This window comes from Chlorocebus sabaeus, chromosome 16 (genome assembly GCF_047675955.1).
Source record: "Chlorocebus sabaeus isolate Y175 chromosome 16, mChlSab1.0.hap1, whole genome shotgun sequence".
Classification (NCBI taxonomy): domain Eukaryota; kingdom Metazoa; phylum Chordata; class Mammalia; order Primates; family Cercopithecidae; genus Chlorocebus; species Chlorocebus sabaeus.
Window position 1 is genome coordinate 35,623,192 of NC_132919.1, and position 22,147 is coordinate 35,645,338.

Genomic DNA, 22,147 nt, shown 5'->3' on the forward strand with positions numbered 1-22,147 from the left:
TTTCTGAAGTATTCACAGACACACCAGGTTGGGGCAGTGGAGCATATGCCTTGCAGTGAACTATGCTCACTGATGGTTTGTATATTAAGCCATTTTTACTTTGGAGAAGGTGGCAGTTTAATTTACCAGTAACTACAATGAAAGCAATTTCTATTTGGTTTGCTCTTAACTTCTGAAAAATGCTTCTTTGCCTTGGATTCCCAGAATTGATTTATTCCAAATTGAGATCCTCTCCTTGATAAGAAAGTTTGAACTCAGTTGAACCTGTTATTTGGTATTTAGAAAGGATCTATTGTGGCTCCACTGAAGTACTCATTAAACATCTGGACTCATAAACCTAAAACTTTAGCAATGGACTTCAGTGAGCTGGGAAATGGGAAGTCCATAAAAAGTTGGGAAATAAATAACTGATCTAGTTTTCCAGGGACTCACTTTATGTATACATCATGGGTCCTTTTCTTCAGGCTGCTCCTGGCTTTGGAGGAATTACAAAATGTACTCTTTTTTTTTTTTTTTTTTTTTTTTAAGGCAGGGTCTCACTCTGTTACCCAGACTGGAGTACAGCAGCATGATCACAGCTCACTGCGGGTCTCGGCCTCCTAGGCTCAAGTGATCCTGCCACCTCACCCTCTGGGGTTGCTGCTGGGACTATGGGAATGTGCCACCATGTTTTGCTAATTTTTTTTATTTTTTGTAGAGATAGGGTCTCTCTCTATTGGTCTTGAACTCCTGGGCTCAAGCGGTCCTCCCACCTCAGTCTCCCAAAGAGCTGTGATTATAGGTGTGAGCTACCATGCCCAGTCTACAAAACGTACTCTTTAGCAGAATGAAGAGGTGGCTCTTCTCTTGTTTTTTGTTTATTTTGTTTTATGTTGTTTTTGAGACAGAGTCTTGTTCTGTCACCCATGCAAAAGTGCAGTGGCAAGATCATGGCTCCCTGTAGCCTTGACCCAGGCTCAAGTGATCCTGCCACCTCAGCCAAGTAACTGGGACTGCAGGCATGTACCATCATGCCCAGCTAATTTTTTATTATTTGTAGAGACGGGTTCTCACTATGTTGCCCTGGTTAGGTCTCTTCTTCTCATGTGGCTGTGTAGTATTTCCTAAATATTTTTAAAAATTTTCTGTCACTGATACCGTATAAAAATGCAACTGTTAAAGAATTTGTTTTTCTTTCTCATTATATTATTTCCAGAGTATATAATTAATTTATTCAGCATTAATTCATTCAGCAGATATTTGTTGAGCACTAACTATGTTCAGGCACTGGGCAGGGCTATTGGGATACCAAGATGAAAAATAGTTTTTGAAGATAAAATGTTTAAAGGATCAGTTTCCATTAGCTGCACATTTGAAGAGCTCATCCTATGCTAAGCCTCATGAGAAGAACTGAAAAGAGGTAGAATAGTTCCTTCCTTTAGAAAACTTAATGTAGTGGGAGAACACATATTGACATGAAAAATACTCAACATTTGTAGAGCAAATGTGAATTAATGTGGTGAAACCTGAGTACAGAAATTCAGAGAGGATATGAAATGGAAAGGCAATCTGGAAGACTTACACATTGTATCTTGTGAAAGACAGTGCATCTCTCTGTTGCTGTCTTGAGATTTTGAAGATCCTCTGGAGTCTTGAATGGGATACAGGTCGATACTCCCTTCAGTCTTTAGGGTGACCAAACAGGAGGCATAGTATGAGGAGGCTATTCGTGGCCAGAGGTCCTGAACAGTGTTTAAAAGTACTGCTTTGAGGAAGAGAAATTTCATGATTTCTAATTTGTCTCATTCTCCGTAGATATGTATGACCAAGTGCTGAAGTTTGGTGCTTACATTGTGGACGGCTTGAGGGAGTGCTCCCAGCCTGTGCTGGTTTACATTCCTCCCCAGGCTGAGCTGCGGGGCGGCTCCTGGGTAGTGATTGACTCCTCCATCAATCCCCGGCACATGGAGATGTATGCTGACCGAGAAAGCAGGTAGCGTGCCTTCCGTATTTCCATTCACTGTAGCTTTAGGGACACTGTAGCTGTTGGTTTCCTCCTGGAGAATGGTGTAGCCATGGCACTACAGCACCACATCCTGTGATTCCAAACCAAAGCTTTTTCCTTCCATTAGAGTCCAGGCCCTCACTCTCGCATTTTAGGAAGCTGAAGACCATGGTGTTTGTAGCACCCAAAAAAACTGCAAGGGAGAACCTCAGGCTTGTTGGGAGGCAGTACCTGAAACTGCTTAAATAAAACAGATCTAATCTGGCATCCTTTCACAGTCTGTTCTCAGCTTTCCTAAGTAAACTTCAGAACATATTTATTTGACATTTTCCTAGCAAACTCCTACCTCCAGTCATTTTAGTGGACCGCCCACTTCTCTCTTGTCCCCCCAAATTCAGCCTTCTTTGTCAAAGGCTGCTTAGGAGAGTCCAGTAGTTTCACTGTGAAACCTCTAGGCTAAGAGGCTTATTATTTACATTCTGTACTTAGGGGTTTATTATTTTTTAAGTCCTAAACTCATCTGATACCAGATCAGAGACAATTCCTCTACAGACTTTGGAATCAGACTGTCTGGTTTCAAATCCATTTCTGCCTCTTGTTATATTTGGACGAGTCTCATAACTTCCTAAACCGTAGTTTTCTCATCTGTAAAACGGGAATAATCACAGAACCTTACTACATAGTAGATGGAGACTGGGCATAGGATTGTTGTAAGGATTTATATGTAAGTGATTAGAACAGTGCCATGTACATAGTAAACATTAGCTATATATTTTTAAACTAGAGAGCTGTGGGGTTTTTTTAAAAAAGATGTTTAGGGCAAAGTTTCTGGGGATTGAACATCATTAGTATGCACTAAAAGTAACCCTGAGACCTTTGACTCTGCTCATTTCCATATCACTGGGCAGAATGTTTTACCTCCTACTTGGCCTGGCTTAGTGTGTCTGATCAGTGTCCTACAAGCAGACTGACAGCTGTGGTATTGGTGAGATAGATAGATAGATAGTATTGATGAAGCATTGCCCTTCATCACTGTATATCCTACGTGATGGAGGTGATTCCCCTGTCACTGTGCCTACAGCATTTTTTTTTCCCATGGAAAATAATGTGATTCCTGTTACTCTTACCAGCTGTAGCTGGTGGAATCTGTATTCTTCTCCCTTTGAAATGGAAATTGACTAGTGTGGTAATGAGAATTACTTTAAATACTTTTTGCCAGGCCTTTCTCATACCTCACTTAGACACTTCTCTGGCGCCTACTATTCTCCCTGGGGAGATGTCTGTTAACCATAGGTGGGCAAAACCATAATGAAGCTATTTCTTGGTCCACAAATTGTAACTGGCGTCATTTTGTTGTCTCCTTCCTTTAAAGTACCTCTATTTCTGTTTTGTTTTCTTTCTTTCTGATCCAGGGGATCTGTTCTGGAGCCAGAAGGGACAGTAGAAATCAAATTCCGCAGAAAGGATCTGGTGAAAACCATGCGTCGGGTGGACCCAGTCTACATCCACTTGGCAGAGCGATTGGGTATGTCTGCTTGTCCTCCTGGCAAATCAATGAGCCATTCAGCTGATTTGTAATGAGTGCATTCATAGGCCAGGGGAGGAGGCACTGAAGCATTTGATCAAATTCATGATAATCTTTATTTACTGTCCGCTATATGGTAAAAACCCTGGTAGAATGAAATAGTGTGTATAATAGGGAAAGTGAGCCCTAAAAATGCAAAAGTCACCTGATTTTTTTTCCTGATATTTCCTTAGAGTGCAAAAAGCCCGTCTTTCTAAGATGTCCTTGTAGAGAATGAGTAGCTAGAGTTGCTGCTGGGGGCAGGCCTCACCAGACAGAGAATATGCTAGATCTAAATATGTCCTGTTTCTACTTGTTTCTTTGGACAGCTCACTTCATTTCTGAGAGATGGGATAGAAAAGCAGGAGTCTTTACCCAGGCGGTGTCCAGGGGTCATCCTGAGCTAGAGAAATAGAAGTAAAGATTGCGCACTGTGTGCTTCCAAACAGTAACTGCAGCCAGAATAGCCCTGAGAGCAGGCGTGCTTAATGCTTCCAGCCATTACTCTCTTGCTCATTTGTTTTCAGAGCTTTTGGAAGCCACTTGCGATTTGAACATAGGACTAAACCATGGGAGTCCTGTGTTGAGTCCAGAGTGTAAATGAGTTTCAGATTCTTTTAAAACACTGATTTTCTGCCCAGGTCTCCCATTGAGCTGCTTGCTATGTTAGTAAAGATAATTGCTCGAGGTTCTTTTGTCGGTTGGTTTGTCTTGTTTTTGTTTTTTTTCTAAAGGAACAGAGATTGCCTTTAAAACGTAGTGAAACTCAGTGAATGGAGAAGAAATGCTAGCTCATTTATGTTCCAAATAATTTAATTAATAAAGTACCATTTGTGGACTGTATATCCCCACCATCCAGAGACAGAAAAATCCCATTTGCCTACACTGTGGAGACTGTACATCCAGGTATTTGGAGCACTGAGCCAGGTTGCCTGCCAAACACGGTGACTTGGGTTACAATAAACCCTGTTTGTGTCCCATTGTTTGCCACTGGGTAACAGCCACCAATAAGTCTAACTCACCACAGTCTGATCCTTTTATGGGGAATGCACACATACAAGAAATGAGAGTTGTTTCTAAAATCTATTGCCACCCAGAATTGTTGAGGTGGTTTTTTTCTTTCTTTTCCAAACAGGATAATTACTTCTGACCAACCCCATACACTTTAATTAAAGTAACTGCAGCTCAACAGCAAGTTACTTACAACTGTACATAGAAAGAGCTCTAAAAGCTTCAGCCACTGATAAGCATCTCACTTAGATGGCTCATAATTGCTGCCAGCATCCCTCGATTGTGTTTACCACTAATTCCATACAAAGGCAGCAATGCCGCAATTGCAGCCTACAGCAAATTGCATCATTTTCCTTTTTCTTTTTTTCCTTTTTTTTCTTCCTTTTTCTTTTCCTTTTTTTTTTTTTTTCTTTTCTTTCTTTTTTTTTTTTTCTTTTTGCTGGTTTTCTTTCTGGCCAATTTAAAATTTGTCAAAGTCGGTCTTCTTCTGGATCACTGCCCTTTGATATTTCGCGCACTCCATTTGCCACAAACAAGCCGCAGGGCCGCAGTTCATGCTGACTCTAGCAGAAGCAGAGAGAGCTCCATTTATCTTACACTGCCTGCTGAATTCCTACTCATTAACTAGGGGTTCACTGCCTCTTTTTAACCCCCCAATGGCTGTTATCCCTTCAGAGTAACTGGGTGGTAGGGAGAGGGATCCTCTCTCCATTTGCAGAAGGACTGGATGGTTAGGGGTGTGGGGATGAAGCTTCTTTCTCTTCAGGGAAAGTGATGTCGCTCCCACCTTCAACCAGCACCTTTTAACTTTTGAAGCACATGAAGGGGAGAGGGAGGAGACTCCCAAGTGATAGCCGTTTAATCATTTGTTACAAATCATCTCATTATCAATTTCCTATCCGCATTGGAGAAAACCATATTTATTTAACCTTGACCAAGATGGCACTTGAAGAAGGACCCTTAGTCTGCTAAATGTGAAGCAGGCTCTGGCCTAGGGCAGCTTGGGGACATGAGCAGTGGACTTGGAAGAAGAATAACTAACTGCGAGTCTTGTAAATTATTTAACTTCTCCGAACATCAGTTTTTTCCAACCATAAAGTGGAGATCACACCTCTGCCTAGCTAATATGAGGAGCAGATGAGTACGCATTTACTTCGTTGCATCATTATCTTTCCGTCTTAGTCATTAGAAAAAGCAGATGGCCATGTTTGGTATCCAGCATTCTCTGTGGCTCCGTCCCACATGTGGAAATAGGAAAGAAACAGAAGTATAGTCCTGTCTCTCAGGGATATCCGACACGGGCAGCTGTCTCTGCGACAAAACGGGTCAGCCTGGATATAACGGGACATACTACCAACCCGGTTCCTTTGGGGTTCACAATGATTCCAGCTCTTTTAGCAATGCCTAGAACCAAACTACCGAAATTCTTTTTCACAAAGTGGGTAAAAATTGTCTCATTTTTCAGATTGGGAAATTGAGGCCAAAAAAGTGAATAATCTAAGATACAAAATAAATAAAAGTACACCAGAGCCCAGAATGGAATTCTCATTCCTTGTGTTCTCCATTTCTCAGGATTTCTTCAGATTTTTCCTCAGCTGAATACTGAGCCTAAAATAAATTAAACAAGGATTCTTTCCCATTGTAATCTAAAGCCAATTCCACAGAGAAAATCTGATTTAGGAGAAAGCCTGTAGGAGTGGATGTTATCTTGTGTTCCCGTTCTCTCCCCAAATCTGCCTCTTTACTGGGGAGCTCACTCACAGATCACTCAGACAAAGCAGCGCACAACTGATCGACTGTGTTCAAAAACAAAATTATTCCAGGCGCGGTGGCACACGCCTGTAATCCCAGCACTTTGGGAGGACAAGGGGAGCAGATCACCTGAGGTTGGGAGTTCGAGACCAGCCTGACCAACATGGAGAAACCCCGTCTCTACTAAAAATACAAAATTAGCCGGGCATGGTGGTACATGTCTGTAGTCCCAGCTACTCAGGAGGCTGAGGCAGGAGAATCGCTTGAACCCGCGAGGTGGAGGTTGCAGTGAGCCGAGATCGCACCATTGCACTCCAGCCTGGGCAAGAAGAGCAAAACCCTGTGAAAAAAAAAAAATCATAATTACTATTTATTTTCTAAGAATGAGTAATATTTAACTTCGAGCAGCTAACTTCATCTCTTCTAGAACTTTCATTTTTTTAAATGGCCTTTTGTCATCTTACATGGTTAGTTTGGGTGGAAAGATGGTGAATTACTAGTTTGCAGGTCTGTGATTATAACAGAAAATATGTAAATAGTACCTACACTGATTCCTAATAGAAGTAAAGGGAAGAATTACCTCAGAAAGAAGTGAACAAAGCCCACGCCCCCGAGTCTTGCATTGCTGAATCTGTTCTGACCCTGATTCGCAGAACCAGGGCTTGGTAGAGTCATTTCAAGAATTACTTCCTACCATTTGGTTGCCTTAAGGAAATTAAATTTCTTCTCTGGAAATGGAGCCGCAGCCCTCCCAGGCCTTTTTGTCTCTCTCTGATATTCTTCTACTGCCTCACAAGGCCAGGAGCAGGGAGAGTGGCTGTGGAGCGGGATGGCCTTGCTAGCCTGGCCTCTTGAGTGCTGTGACCTGAGGTCCTCTCCTGGATCCTTCCCCTCCTGTTGTGTTCAGAGAGAAATCAATTTAGATGGAGAGAGAACTGTCCAGCCCAAGTGTGAAGCAACTGTAAGTTCCCCACTGTCCCTCTCTCTCAATACGAAGAGCACCTGGGCAAAGGAGCCACTTAGGGGAACTTGTTCTTGGTCGTGGCCCTATTCCCAGGCAGCTGGCAGCCTGCCACACAGCACCGCCACCCACACAGAACATGCCCTGCCTGCCTGCCTGCCACAGTGAGCAGCAGCATGGACTGAGCACTGCTGCTGGCCCTCGCCTAGTCCTTCTAGGCCTGCCCACACCCACCATGCCTTCAGGGTCAAGGTTGCCCCAGGTGCAGATATGGAGCATTGTGGTGGCAGGTGAGGATAAACTCCCGTCTGTAAAAATCTTCAGGAATGCCTTCCTCCCAAGCCTTCTCTTTAGCAGCCAGAATGACAGGAAAAGGACTGTTCCCTGGGCTAAGGGGACTTACGGGTTAAGCTGCTTTTCTGGCAGAGGTGATCACAGTATCTGAGTTGTGTTTTTCCAATTCTTGTGTCTATCTTCGGGAGGCTGAAAGCTGAAGAGAGACAGAGTTGCTTGTTTGAGGCAGAAAGTATGTCTTTGCCTGGAAAGTTAAGACTAGGAAAGAAAGAAGTTCCGATACGCATGCCTTAGTGAGTGGCCTTTCACCTCTCACCTGTTGAACTTGGAGTGTCCTCGCTGACACTACGGCCACTGTGTCCTTTGCAGTAAGGAGGCTGATGAGAAATAACGAGAGGCTTTCTATCACGAAGGTAGATATGGGATCTTGCCTCCTCTCCTGTTAGCAGTGGCTGAAAACCTACCCCTCACACTGATTCAGAAGCTATTTGACTTGGTGAAGTTTAGTGCAATAGTGACAACATTTTCCGAGAAGAGAAAGGGGTCATTTTAGTTTGATCCTTTAATCTGGTTGTATTTATAAAAGCACCTGGGCTTGCTTCCCCTAAGAAAGCAGTGACTCACAATTCTGTTTGGCCAGAGGGACCTGGCAGGCATTTAGTTAAAGGGATTCCCCAAGAGAAAGCTGTCATCAGAATGTATCTTGGTCCCAAATGACCAGATCCCTGTATCCTGACCTGCCAGACATAGGGAGAGCAAATTGGGAAAGGAAAATAATGAAGACTGCAGAGGCATATTTCTACCAGAAGAATTCAGAGAATTATATGCTGTTTCCTGACCTTTTTTATATGGATATGTCTGCCTGGAAACACAGGGACAGGGCTGATCGGGGAGCAGTTTTTTTTTTTTTAATTCCTGTTTGGAAATCTCTGGGTTTTCTATTAATATAATGATTTCTAAAAATATGAACAGTAGAGCACTAACACTGTTGCAAGGAACTTTAGGGTTAAACATCCCCCGAGAGGATTGCTGTTAAAATCAATATGCAAATGTGGGTGTATTTAGATAGGTATGGCCCCCTTTGAAGAAAAGCAGATATATGAAAATGGGATTTTAAAAAAAGCTAGATACATTGGGAGAAATTATTCCCATTACAAAAGGATTATTTGCCTTACCAAAGGATTCACTGCAGGGTTCCTCATAAAATAGCTCCCTTAAGGCATTTAAAACAGGATCTGATTTACGCAGTTTTTCAAGAATGCTTTTGTGTAAAGAAAGGCACACCTGTTATGGATATAGAAATAGTTTTGCAGGATTTTTTTTTTTTACGCTATCTTAGTATCTTTATAGAAAAATTTCTTTCAACATAGAAAATGTGATTACATAGATCTTTTAAACAACTACTTGTGTTTGTACTTCTGAATCTTAATCAGATTCCAGTCTTTTTAATGCTGATTTTTCAGTCTCAAGGTTGAGGGATGGGAGTGTGTTTTAATATCTGAGATATTCAGGAGCTCTCTGGGGAGGGTGGTCTGGTTCTTATCTCTAGCATCAGAAGTATTGAACCAATCAAAGCAAGTTTCTTTCTTTTCCCTTCCTTCCTTCTTTCCTTCCTTTCCTTTCTTTCCTTTCTTTCCTTTTCTTTTCTTTTCTTTTTTTTCAGACAGAGTTTTGCTCTTGTTGCCCAGGCTGGAGTGCAGCGGCACAATCACGGCTCACTGCAACCTCTGCCTCCCGGGTTCAAGCGGTTCTCCTGCCTCAGCCTCCTGAGGAGCTGGGATTACAGGCATGCACCACCACGCCCGGCTAATTTTGTATTTTTAGGAGAGACGTGGTTCCTTCATGTTGGTCATGCTGGTCTTGAAGTCCTGACTTCAGGTGATCTGCCTGCCTGGCCTCCTGAAGTGTTGGGATTACAGGCGTGAGCCACCACACCCAGCGCAAATTGCTTTCTTGAGGAAGAAGGGCCCATCAACGTTAAAATTGGATTTAAATTTACATAGGCTTCTTAGTATAACTGTTTGTTTTTGTTTTCGTTTTGTTTTTGAGATGGAGCCTCGCACTGTTGCACTGTCGCCTGGGCTGGAGTGCAGTGGTGCGATCTTGGCTCACTGCAACCTCTGCCTCCCAGGTTCAAGCGATTCTCCTGCCTCAGCCTCCCAAGTAGCTGAGATTACAGACACCTGCCACCAAGTATAACTTTTTTGAAAGTTGAGAATGTTTTTTAAAACCCTTTAATATCACATTCTTTCATAAAACATTTTCCCTGTTTGCCAGACTGGGATTGTTGTTACATAAATGAGGAACGCAACTCAGAAAAGGAAAAAGATTTCTGCAAGGTCACCTAGAGCCTTTGGCTGAGCAGAGAATTTTTAGTCTACGAGTCTAATTTTTATTCCAAGCTTTGAAGATGTCACCTACCCCAAATCCTGCTTTTATGATGTAGTTTGTTCATACACAGACTAGGGCTGGCCTTCTCCTGGCCTATTTAAGTGGTATGGCTGGGCAAAAAAATACCTCCTGCTGCAGAAATCAGCTATTTCCTCTGGGAGTTTCCCTTTTTTTTTTTTCGGTCAGAGACAGATTCTCACTCTGTCCGCCAGCCTGGAGTTCAGTGTCATGATCATAGCTCATTACACCTCGAACTTGCCAGGCTCAAGCAATTCTCCTACCTCAGCCTCCCAAGTAGCTAGGACTACAGGCATGCACCACCACATTCAGCTAATTTTTAAATATTTATAGAGAGAGAATTTCCCTGTGTTGCCAGGGCTGGTCTCAAACTCCTGGCCTCAAGCAATCCTTCCCACCTTGGCCTCTCAAAGTACTGACATTACAGGCGTGACCCACCGTGTCCAGCCTCTCTTCACCTTTGATACCATAGAGGAGAAATGTGGCTTTTCATTGTATCCTGGCTCCAGGGAACACCTGATAGGCCACTGTGTTGTGGATACTTTCAAGTCAATTTGAACTGCTTTGTTTAAGGAGCATGGGCTCTTAAACCAGATTACCTAGTCCAAAATCACAACTCCACTATTTCCTAGCTTTGTGGTCTTGGGTGAGTTACTTTTTTGTGCCTCAGTTTCCCCTTGTCTTTTAGGATTGTTGTAAGGATTAAATGAGATGAAAAGTACTTTAACAGTACCAGCACACAGTAACATCTTCATACTGTTAGCCCTTCTTATTTTATCAGTGATATTTCATCTGTTTAACTCTTTAAAATTTTTAACTAGAAGTGTGCATTTTTAGGATTTCATGGGGACTTATTTTTTAAGAGACAAGGTCACCCTCTTTCACCTAAGCCAAACTTGTCCAGCCTGTGGCCCAACACAAATTTGTAAGCTTTCTTAAAACATTATGAGATTTTTTTTACAATTTTTTTCCCTAGCTTATTGGCTATCATTAGTGTTAGTGTATTTTATGTGTGGCCCAAGATGATAATAATTCTTCCAATGTGGCCCAAGGAAGCCAAAAGGTTGGACACTCCTGACCTAGGCTGGAGCGCAGCAGCACAATCATGGTTCACCACAGCCTTGAACTCCCAGGCTCCAGCGATCCTCCTCCCTCAGCGGCCAGGGCATCTCTGGGACTACAGGCATGCTTCACCATGCCTGGCTAATTCTGGGGGCATGGGGGAGGAAAGACAGGGTCTCGCTTTGCTGTCCAGGCTGGCACCCTGGGCTCAAGCCATCCTCCCACCTTGGCCTCCCAAAGTTCTGGTATTACAGGTGTGAGCTACCACACTTGGTGCGCACGCGCATGTGTGTGTGTGTGTTTGTAGAGACAGGGTCTTGCTTTGTTGTCCAGGCTGATCTTGAACTCCTGGCTTCAGGCAGTGCTCCCAACTTGCATAGGGACTTTTTATTTTGGATAGGAAAGGATGGGAGCACCTACCTTTTTACTCCCGCCCAGCCATTTCCTAATGTAGAATTCTAGAAAAGAATGACTTTTCTCTCTGTAGCATATTCTTAAACACACTCACACACGTGTACACACCAACTTGCTTTCCTAAAAACCCCGAGGCCCTGCAATCTGGCTAGAAAAGAAAGAAAACCATTTCAAGATATTTAATTGTACAGGGAGCTTACAGGATTGATCGAGAGCTTAGCTTTTTACAATAGTCCAGTGAATAAGAAATGCTCCTGACAAACGATCAATGATAGGATAATCACTCTTTATCCCCCTCCTCATTCTTACCTTCTTTCTTTCAGGAGAACAGGGTTCAGAAGTCAAAAATCTTTATAGACGCCGCTTTTAAATTAAGCAGAAAATAGACATTGACATATTTGTTAATCTCCTCTAAATCATTACCGGGGCTGGCTGCTTTGCTGTACAAGGGGAGAGGGGCCCTCAGTGTGCAACACATGGATATAACTGGCTTAACAGCCTTTTATTTTTAGAAAATAAAATTTAAAAAATATATTTTCCCCTAAAACAAAGCACACAAATCCTTGACCTTCACATGAGCATTTAAAAACACATATATTCTCCACTTCAGTCTTTTCCTTGCTTTGATGCTTTTTTGAGGTGAGTCTTGAACCATAATCACAGGCATTACTGAAGGAATCAAACAAGGCAGGCTTTGGAGGAATGTCCTGTGATCTTCCTAGTCTCAGTAGGGCCAGAGCATTACAGGCATTTATTTTGTTATTCTTTCAAAGCTCTAGAATAGCTTGATTGAGAGGGTAAGACCCAGAAGCCAGCATCCTCCATCCTTCCAACTTGGCGAAGCCAAAGCCTGGTTTCTGAAACACGGTCCTCAGCCCATAACTGCTCCCTCTTCTGCAGCCAGTTCTTAACTCCTTGCGAACAACAAACCAACTCTCCAGCTGGTTTCCCTATAGTGGCCGCTGCAGGACATCCACTTGCCAGCCTTCAGTACCATTTAACGTGGAAGAACACAGGCTTTGGAGAGAGCCAGACCCAAGTGTAAATCCTGACTTTCCCACTTAAGAGCTGGATGCAGCCAGGTGTGGTGGCTCACACCTGTAATCCTAGCACTTTTGGAGGCCAAGGCAGGCAGATCACCTGAGGTCAGTTTGAGACCAGTCTGGCCAACATGGTGAAACCACGTCTCTACTGACAATACAAAAATTAGCTGGGCGTGGTGATGGGCACGTGTAATCCCAGCTACTTGGGAAGCTGAGGCCGAAGAATCACTGGAACTCAGGGGGCAGAGGTTGTAGTGAGCCGAGATCACGCCACTGTACTCTAACCTGAGCGACAGAGCAAGACTCCATCTCAAAAAAAAAAAGAGCTGGATGCCATTGGGGAAGTCCCTTTACATTTCAGAGCTGTGGTTTTCTTACCTGTAAAATAGATACCCTGGCATAAAGTTGAGTTGTCATAAGGATTAGAGATCACATACCTGAAGCAACTGGGAAAGCACTCAGTAACATTGAGGTGTTCAGCTTGGCAGCAATGTTAACAGCTGACCAGATGTAGTTGTGTAAATCTGAATTGTGCTTGATGATTATGAGCTGTGTGATCCTGAAAGATTTGAGTACAATGCCTGGTACACAATAAATGCTCAATAAATGGTGTGTTAGATATGGTCCATGTATATGTGCGTTCAGTCCTGTCAGTGATCTTGTCATCCCTTTGCTCCCAGCAGGGCTGTGACTTTACCTATTGTTGTATTAGTTCTTGAACTAACAGTAACAAGAGAAGCAATTCTTACATCTTAGGCCTGCCTAGGAAATTGCATCTGAATGGGAGCTATTGGAGACATTGTCCTGGTCTTAGTTATGGAATTGGGACTAAGATAGAACCTTTATCAGCCAGGAGCCCACCATCATCACTTAGCCTTTCAGAAATTAAAGGGACACTACTACTGAAGCACTTGTCTTCTGCCTAAGTAAGCAAGAAAGGACAGCTAACAATCTTCAAAAGCTTTGGGACCCAGACTTCTGCATTTGAGCCTTGGCTCTATCACTTGCTAGCTTTGTGACCTTGGTAAGTCGCGTAAATTCTCAGTGCCTCAGTCTCCTCACCTGTAAAATGGGAATAATAAGAATACCAGTCTCCTAAGGTTATTGTGATAATAAATTAACAGATATAAAGCACTTAGAATGGTGCCCAGTACCTTTGATTATTGATTATATGCATTGGGTAGCCAGGAATAAGTTTTCTTTTCCAGCTTGCCTAATTTTTAAAACTTTTCATTTGATAAGAATTTCACAAAAAAGTTACAAGAATAATTCAATGCTTTTTTCCTCAAATTCACCTATTAATATCCCATTGCTTTATTATTTCTGCATATTCACATGTGTACATGTATTTATTCTCTCTTGCTCCACACACACATGCATTTTCTTTGAGCCGTTTGAGAGAGTAATCTGTGGACCTCTTGTCTGTATTTTCACTTTATTTATTTATTTATTTATTTATTTATTTATTTATTTATTTATTTTGTTGAGACAGAGTCTCACTCCATTGCCCAGGCTGGAGTGCAGTGGCGCAATCTTGACTCACTGCAAACTCCTCTTCCCAGGTTCAAGCAATTCTCATGCCTCAGCCTCCTGAGTAGCTGGGATTGCAGGCAGGTGCCACCATGCCCTGCTAATTTTTGTATTTTTAGTAGAGACAAGGTCTTGTCATGTTGGCCAGGCTGGTCTCAAACTCCTGGCCTCAAGTAACCCACCTACCTCAGCCTCCCAATGTGCTGGGATTATAGGTGTGAGCCACCGTGCCCAGCCCTCATGCTTCTTTATTCATAAATATTAGTGTGTATTTCTAAGAACACAGACTTTCTCCTACATAACCACAATTATCAAAATCAAGAACCGTAAACATTGATACTACTAATTCATGATTCATATTAAATAAAATTTTACCAATTGTCTCAATGTCCTTTTTAGCTTTTTTTTTTTTTGAGGGGGCGGTCTGATATCTGATCTAATGAGCACACATCGAAATTCATTGTCAAGTATTTTTAATCTCCTTTAATCTGAACTGATTCTTCGACCTTTCTTTGTTTTTCACATTTTTGAAGAGTGAGCCACTTTTTTGTAGCATGTTTCCTCAGTTTGGGTTTGTGGTTAGATTCCGATTCTGCTTTTTGGGCAGGACTGTTGCGGAAGTCACGTTCTGTCCTTTTCAGGATGTCATCAGGAGTCACAGTATCAGTCTGTCCTATTGATGGTAATTTAATTACTTGTTTAAGGTATTGTTCACTAGGTTAATCCACTATAAAGTTACCATTTTCCCCTTTGTAATTAATAAGTGATTTGTAAGGAATATTTTAAAACTTTGTGAATATTCTGTTTCTTATCAAACTTTCACCCACTGGCTTTGACATCCATTGATGATTCTTGGCAGAGTAATTTACTGTGATGCTTGTAAAACGGTGATTTTTCTAATTCCATCATTTCCTCTACACTCACTGTTCTTCTGCTGGAAGAGACAGTGTTCCCTTTCCCTTCTCCCTCATTTAATTACTTATATGAGGGTGAACTGGTAGATTCTAGTTTCATTCCACAAATACCCTGTCTGGTGATAAATATCATTATTTATTTTAGTGCTCATTGTCCCAGACCTGGCCAGTGGGAACACATTCAAAACTGGCTCCTGCATTGTTCTAACATGTCTCAATCATTTTTTGAGGGCTTCCACCTCAGGTTCATCTGATGTTTTCCCTGTCTCAACCCTAGAATCAGCTATTTCTCCAGGGAATCTTGGTTTCTTTCTATGGAGAAGGGAAAATATTTGCTTCCCTGCCAAGAGTGTTCTGAGAATGTCTCATCTCCAAAGACAGCAGCCAGCCCTCGATCCCTCAGCCCTCCTACCATCAGCCCTCCAGGCAGATCTACACTAGAATGTCATCCGATAGTATGGGGCCCTGTGCGTTCATGCTGTTCAGATGTTTTGGAAGGAACACTGCTGAGGCACCGGGGCCTAAAGCAGCACATCAGTGGCACCTTCATCACAGTTTTAAAATGGTGATGAGCTAAAAGAGAGTTGGGCATCCAAAAAACTTATAAAAATGGAACTTAAGTACTATAGTTACATCCCTTCTCTGTTAACCTGTGTTTATGTATAATACTTACTGCTCAGTCAGCAGCCCAAGGCTGTTTATGGCATATGATTCATAGTGGTGTAAAAAACAAGGCCTGTTCCCAGACAGGCATGCTTGAAATAGACCTTCGTCTTCTGGATCCTATCACCTGTGCTCATGTATTTATTTGTCAGCTTTGGTGACAAAGCACTTCAGGTTGTCCCTAACACCAGGGGCTGTCACCTATTGCTCCTTTAGCTAGACTTACTCCTCCTTACTAGGCAGGCAGCTAAATTTTCAGTATTGATTGCAGATCCCATTCTGAAAGTAATTAGGAAGAAAAGCACACCATAGCAACACCTCTACTGGGACGCTATTGATTGGGGGAGGGTTCCCTCCTTGTTACAAGGAATTCCAAAGTCTCCTGTCTGTTGAGTCAGAGTACCGTGTGCAGTGATCCAAATGAGGTTTGCCGACTGCCTTTCTCCTTTTACATCCTCCTTCTCCTTTAGCCCAGGAAGTAGAATGTCTTTGTCACTCTGGTCAGGGATTGGCTCTGGCAGTGGCAGCCCAGGCGGGAGACCACAGGCTAACCCACTGAGCTGACACAAGACATGAGGATCTGGCTCTGATTAGATTGAATTCTGCTAATTAGAGGTTAAGAGTATATAAACCTGAGATTAGAAGCCATGAAGTACTATGGCTTGTAACTTTAGGAGGTATTCAGGTCCTTGCCAAGTTTGGCAGATAACTTGCATGTACACAGGAAAACAAGAGCTGAGCTACTAGTTTGTGCTTGGAGCTTAGGGGTGCTCTCATCACATCCCACGTATGGAGTAGCCCAGCTGTTTTGATGTTGGTCAGCAGGGATGGGCATGGTGTCAGCGTACAAGTACTGGCCTCGGGAAGGAGGAGTCTGGGTGGTGTCAGCAAGATGCTGCAGGCCTCTAGGTGGCTACTTGCACCTTCTCAGGGAGAGGCATGGGCGAGGGACTGCCATCTGCCTTCACACTTGTGACTGCCACAGGGAAAAGAGGGCATGTGGGCTTCCTGTGGCAAGATAAAGGCAGGTCTGGCATCTTGTAGGGCCCTGTTAATCAGCAAAGAGCAGAGAAGACAATGGAGAGCCAGGCCACAGAGGGAAGAGGGGGCAGGCTGATGAGCTTCCTGTGATTGTGGCTGCTTCTGTGCAGAGAGATTCCTGGTCACTACAGAGTGTGATGGGCGTGTTTATCTAATTGCAGGGACCCCGGAGCTAAGCACAGCTGAACGGAAGGAGTTGGAGAACAAGTTGAAGGAGCGGGAGGAATTCCTAATTCCCATTTACCATCAGGTAGCCGTGCAGTTTGCTGACTTGCACGACACACCAGGCCGGATGCAGGAGAAGGGTGTTATTAGCGTAAGTACAATGGTTGCCACTTCTCCTGACTTGTCAGAGGCCCACATGTTAGCAAGTATGTGTGTGTGTTGCACACAGGCTCACAAGCAGGGAGCTATGAGGGCCAAATTAAAACAACTGCAGATCAAAACATTTTCATTATTTTTTAGATTTTCGCTTTTTCTGTAACTGTTATTATCCTAAAACAATGTATAATTTAGGTTTCCATTAATTCCTCAGGAGGCAAGCTGCATTTTACTGGGGGAAAACTGAGTCACATGTGCCTTCATTTGTGACGGGTCCTCAGGATGTGGGTTACTATAGGGTTAAGGTTCCCGCAGCAGCTAATTCATAATTGATCTGCAAGTTGTTTGATCCATCTTCTCAAAACCAATTTCTCCCTGTCTGGTTATCTGGGAACTCACAGCCTCTTCCCCAGAACATCTTAGCCATATGTGGGATCAGCATTAGCCGGCCCATGGCTATGCACAGTGCTGCAGACAGCAGGGCATGTGGGCTGCAGTTCTCCCCTGGGGAACATCTGGAAGTGCTAGGAGTTTACAGCCAGCTCTTGGGTCTGTGAAGGGCTTGCCTGGAGAATCAGTTTTTATGCCTGTGGGTTTCCCTCCAGACTGAGCATTAAGCAGGAATTAGGACCGGGCTGACTAAGCTTATTCTTCTCTGCATGTAGGATATCCTGGATTGGAAGACATCCCGTACCTTCTTCTACTGGCGGCTGAGGCGTCTCCTGCTGGAGGACCTGGTCAAGAAGAAAATCCACAATGCCAACCCTGAGCTGACTGACGGCCAGATTCAAGCCATGTTAAGGCGCTGGTTTGTGGAAGTGGAAGGTACAGTGAAGGTAGGTGGGACACTCAAAGAGAAGCCTTTTTGCTGAGTTCCTCACACCACCTGAGGGCTGCAAAGCTTGCCAGCAAAGAGTCCACAGGCCTCTAAGGGCAGGAGTGGAAGGGAAGCATAGAGATCCAAGCTGTTTCCTCCCCTAGCTACTCCCCGTAACATGTCATGTCATGACATCTTGTTAGAAGAGGTGGTAGGGCATATGTTGCAGCTTATGCAATCACTCAGCAGACCTTTTTGAACACTTGCCGTGTACTAGACACTGTATTTGGTTCTGGGGGCATGGCAGTGAAAGAGGCAGATGTTGTTCCTATCCACATAGAACTCACCATCTAGAGGGGGAGACAGATAAGAGGTCATGCACAACAGTGAGGCCCACGCTAAACACAGCAAAGGGCACAGTCAGGGCACAGCGAGAGGACACTTGACCCTCTCTGGGAAGGATGGGGGAGGTCTAAGAAGCCTTGTGGAGTAAGTGATGTCTCAGCAGAGGCTGGAAAACAAAGCAGAAATGAACCAGAGGAAAAGGCTGGATTTGGGGGCGGTCAGGGCTTAGGAGGAATATTCCTGCAGAAGGAATAGCATCTCCTGCTGGAGGACCTAGTCATCTAAGCCACGAGAGTAAAGAAGGAACATCCTACAGCTGTTTCAGGGCAGCTCAGAGACTGGGTGCTTGGTAGGAAGAAGGGGCAGGGGCATGATCACACAGGGCCATGTAAGCTGTCAGGGAGTTTAGACTTTGTCCTGAGGCCTGTGGGAAACTACTCAGGTATTTTAAGCAGTGGAGTGACATGCTCTGATTTCTGTTTTAGAAAGACCACTCAGGGGGCTGTGTGGAGGAGGGAACTGGAGGGGCCAAGAGCAGAAACCCAACAGGATGTGATCAGCAGGAAATGCAATGACTAGAACTGAAGAGCTGCCTATTTCCAATCAGAAGTGGAAGGAAGTGTCCACCCTTATGCAGGGAAAGGGATCTATGAAGCTGGCATTTTCTTGGGGTGATCTCACAGAGAGGGCTCGTGACCTAGAGCAGTAACCCCGCTGAGATGGTGTCCCTGGTGCTCTAGTCTCAGTGTTGGGGATGGGGTGGGTCTCAGGTCAGGATGACCTAGCAAGGGCACCAGCGTTTGCCCCTGGAATAGTGGATTGCATAAGACAGTCCATGGGAGAGGATGGGAAGAAAAAGTTGGAACTTTTATTTCTGTTTATTTTTACTAACAAAAAAATTAACCTTTATTAGTAATGAATATATGGATTAGTCATTTACATCATATATACATTTTATCAGAAATCTGGTAGTATGTGCTCAAAATATATCTGTCTGTCTCGTCGCTATATGTGATCACAAACGCTCGGTGACTAGCAGGTTAGAGCACTGATGGAGGGCCGGGAGGCTGGTGGTGGCTTGAAGGGTCCTGGCCCACAAAGAGGGGCACTCTGGCCTCCACCTAGAAAGTGTTGCTTGAAGCCTCTGCTTATCATTCTCAAGGAGGAAGTCCAAGATTTGCTGTCAGTTTTAAAGTCAGTGAATTGGGGTGCTTCTAGGATTCACCTTTGTATTAAGTCTGTCCATTTTTTTTTACGACTGAAAAGCTTCTTTGGATAAATATTTCAAATGTGCAGTGGGGGAGCACAGCCTTCTCTGACATTTGGTTCAGGTTAAGGTCAGTCTGTGGCATCATAATTGAGTGAGACAATTTTGTCAGTGGCTACTGGCAGCTTCTAGTGGAAGTTGGCATTGAAAGTCAGGCAAGTGTAAAATAAGAGGTTGTTCTCCAGTTAAGAGTGGCCGGCTAGGTAAATGGAGTATGTGTGTGTGTGGCCAGGAGAGGTCTGCACTGCCTCCCTACCACATTAGTCACTAATGGACATGTCCAGCCTCAGTAGGCACAAGGATGAGGAGAAGGAATAGTTTCCCTCCAAGCATGAAGCAAGTAGATAGGCCCTTCAGCTTTTCCCTAGCATCCTGCTCCCAAGGGGACAGAGCGTCTGAAGAAATAGGTCATTGCCATCTCAATGGAGAGAACAGTTGACCACGTGTGTACAAGCTTCTGGCTGGAACTGAAGTACAGAAGAGAACCCCAGCCCCATAGCTCAGGAAGAGGCTGCCTAGGCACTGGGAGCCAACTATGCCGAGCATTGAGGCCATTTCCCTTGTGCCCGTGTACAAAAGGCAGCATTCTCCTGAGCGCTCTGAGAGGAAAGCCGAGGACTGAACGTGAGGACGGGTGATCCTATGATGTCAGGGCATGTGGCTTTGAAACCTCCTTCCATATTCTGCAGGCTCAGCAGGACCTAGTTTAGTGTGGGGTGGGTGATAAAATCTGCAGCGCCCTTGAGAGAAGAAAGGGTTGCAGTGTTCAAAAGACATCTGTGTGCCTCTGAAGGAGTGATATAGAATCTGCTTGCTGTTTGGAAATGGTTTTTGTTTTTTTCTTTTTGGTTCTTCAAACAACGATAGATACTGTGCGTTGTGTTTCTCAAGTGCAAAGACTGGCTAAGTCTAGACCTGGCTTTGCACCAGGAAGTGACCCTCTAATCCTTGTTGTGGTTGGTTACTGGTAAGAAAAGACATTTCATGATAGGCATCTATTAGCCATGCCGTGTGTTCTTTTTGTTCCTGGAGAATTTGTTTTCTTAATCTTAATCCTGAAAACAGAGATTCTGGGACAGAACACTGAAGACACGGTGATATTATATAACTGAGCACTATAATTCTTTTGTTTCCCTTAGAGATATCTGTTACCATGAGTTATGGGAGTCTGTTTGAATCCACTGGGACGATCCTACCCTAGGAAATAGTAGGATTTATGGTTCATAGTTTCACTGCAGGCAGAAGCAAAGCATCACTACAGCTCCTTGACGAAAACAACAAGAATAGTAGTTTAAATTGGGTCATAAGAACATGGCACACATTTGTATCCTGGGCATGGTTTCTCACTTGATTCTTAGATCCAAAATTTGAAGTATGTGGTTTTTCAAACAGGCTGATTATTTTTTCCCAAACCCCAATAGTAGAAATTGAAATTAGGACTCTGCATGGAACAATGAGAATGTGGGTTTTGAAATCTTATAAACTTTGGGATCCCAGCTTTGTCATTTACTGACATGAGCATATTATTTAAGTCTCCATTTCCTCATCTGTAAAATGGGGGTGATGTTTATGTCATGGGGTTCAGTGATTTTAAATAACATGATGAGTAAAGTATGGAGCATAAGTCAGATGTGGTGACTCACGCCTGTAATCACAGTGCTTTGGGAAGCTGAAGTGGGAGGGAGGATCACTTGAGGCCAGGAGTTTGAGACCAGCCTGGATAACAAAGCAAGACCCTGTCTTCACAAAAAATTTTAAAATTTGCTCAGTGTCCTGGCACACACCTGTAGTCCTAGCTCCTCAGGGGGCTGAGGCAAGAGCATCGCTTGGGCAAAGGAGTTTGAGGTTATAGTGAGCTTTGATGGTGCCACTGCACCCCAGCCTGGGCAAGAGAGTGAGACCCTGTCTCCAAAAAGAAAAAGTATGGAACACAATGTCTGGCTCAGTAGACATTCAAAATATGCTAGTTTCCCCTCCTCCATGTTAGAAGGTAAAAAAATAATAATAGCAACACAGACCAAGTCAAAGATGTACAGCTGACTGACCTTGGTGGAAAGGGGGCTGACTCCGGAGCACAGTGGGTACTCAGACGCTCTTTGGTTTGGCATGCTCTCATGTTCCCACAGCCTGATGCCATGGTGCGTTCTTACTGTTCACACGGCGACCAACTCGCTCTTGTTCTGGATTTCCAAGTGAAACGCATGCTCAACGGAGGCCCCTGTGAGGATCATAGAGGAGAAAGCACTATTGATAGGGTCGCCTATTTCCACTGACCTCAACACCTGGCCTCAGGCTACTGATGAATAAGCCTCATACACCAAACTCTCACACAGGGCTAGGCAGGGAGGATGTAAGGTAGAACCTGGAAAGCATTGCTTGGCCCTGCTATGGGCCTGGAGCTGAGATGGGATTGGCTCACAGGAACTTGGTTCACAGGGGTCTGGTGGCCACCCTAGCCCACATGTCCTTTGGCTATTGTACTCTAATAGTACAATATCACATCCTTTCTTGGGCTTCTGTTGGATAGGGCTTAGCCTTGTAAGTATAGGTGTGTTGAAAATGTCTTTCCAAAATATGCACATTCCTTGGGATGTGTATGCCATCCCTACTCCCATCAGGCTGCATGTTTCCCAGAAGTGGGAGGAGCCTCCCTAGCTGGAGGTGTCTCCAAGCAGCTCCCAAGGTGAGTTATTAGTAGGGCATAGTAATCAGGGCTCACATCCATCAGGTTGTGCCCTGGTCACTCCCTGGCCCT

The 22,147-nt window shown here is 43.9% G+C and overlaps 1 protein-coding gene and 1 long non-coding RNA gene across 9 annotated transcripts in view; one reads left to right on the forward strand and one right to left on the reverse strand.

Annotated features, from left to right (window-relative positions):
• ACACA (acetyl-CoA carboxylase alpha) overlaps positions 1-22,147 on the forward strand; it is a 332,440-nt gene that overhangs the window by 302,678 nt on the left and 7,615 nt on the right. For all 8 annotated transcript variants that reach the window (XM_008011156.3, XM_037993719.2, XM_037993724.2 and 5 more), the window contains 4 exons: positions 1,795-1,972; positions 3,397-3,509; positions 16,804-16,958; positions 17,629-17,799. In XM_008011156.3, coding sequence (XP_008009347.1) covers positions 1,795-1,972; positions 3,397-3,509; positions 16,804-16,958; positions 17,629-17,799 — 617 coding nt within the window. The remainder of the gene's footprint in view (positions 1-1,794; positions 1,973-3,396; positions 3,510-16,803; positions 16,959-17,628; positions 17,800-22,147) is intronic.
• The window catches only part of LOC103242784 (uncharacterized), a 40,227-nt gene continuing 24,437 nt past the window's right edge, over positions 6,358-22,147 (reverse strand). The window contains exons 2-5 of the long non-coding RNA XR_500873.3: positions 21,438-21,610; positions 7,676-7,762; positions 7,006-7,205; positions 6,358-6,651 (exon numbers count right to left, since the gene is read on the reverse strand). This is a non-coding gene — a long non-coding RNA (uncharacterized lncRNA). The remainder of the gene's footprint in view (positions 6,652-7,005; positions 7,206-7,675; positions 7,763-21,437; positions 21,611-22,147) is intronic.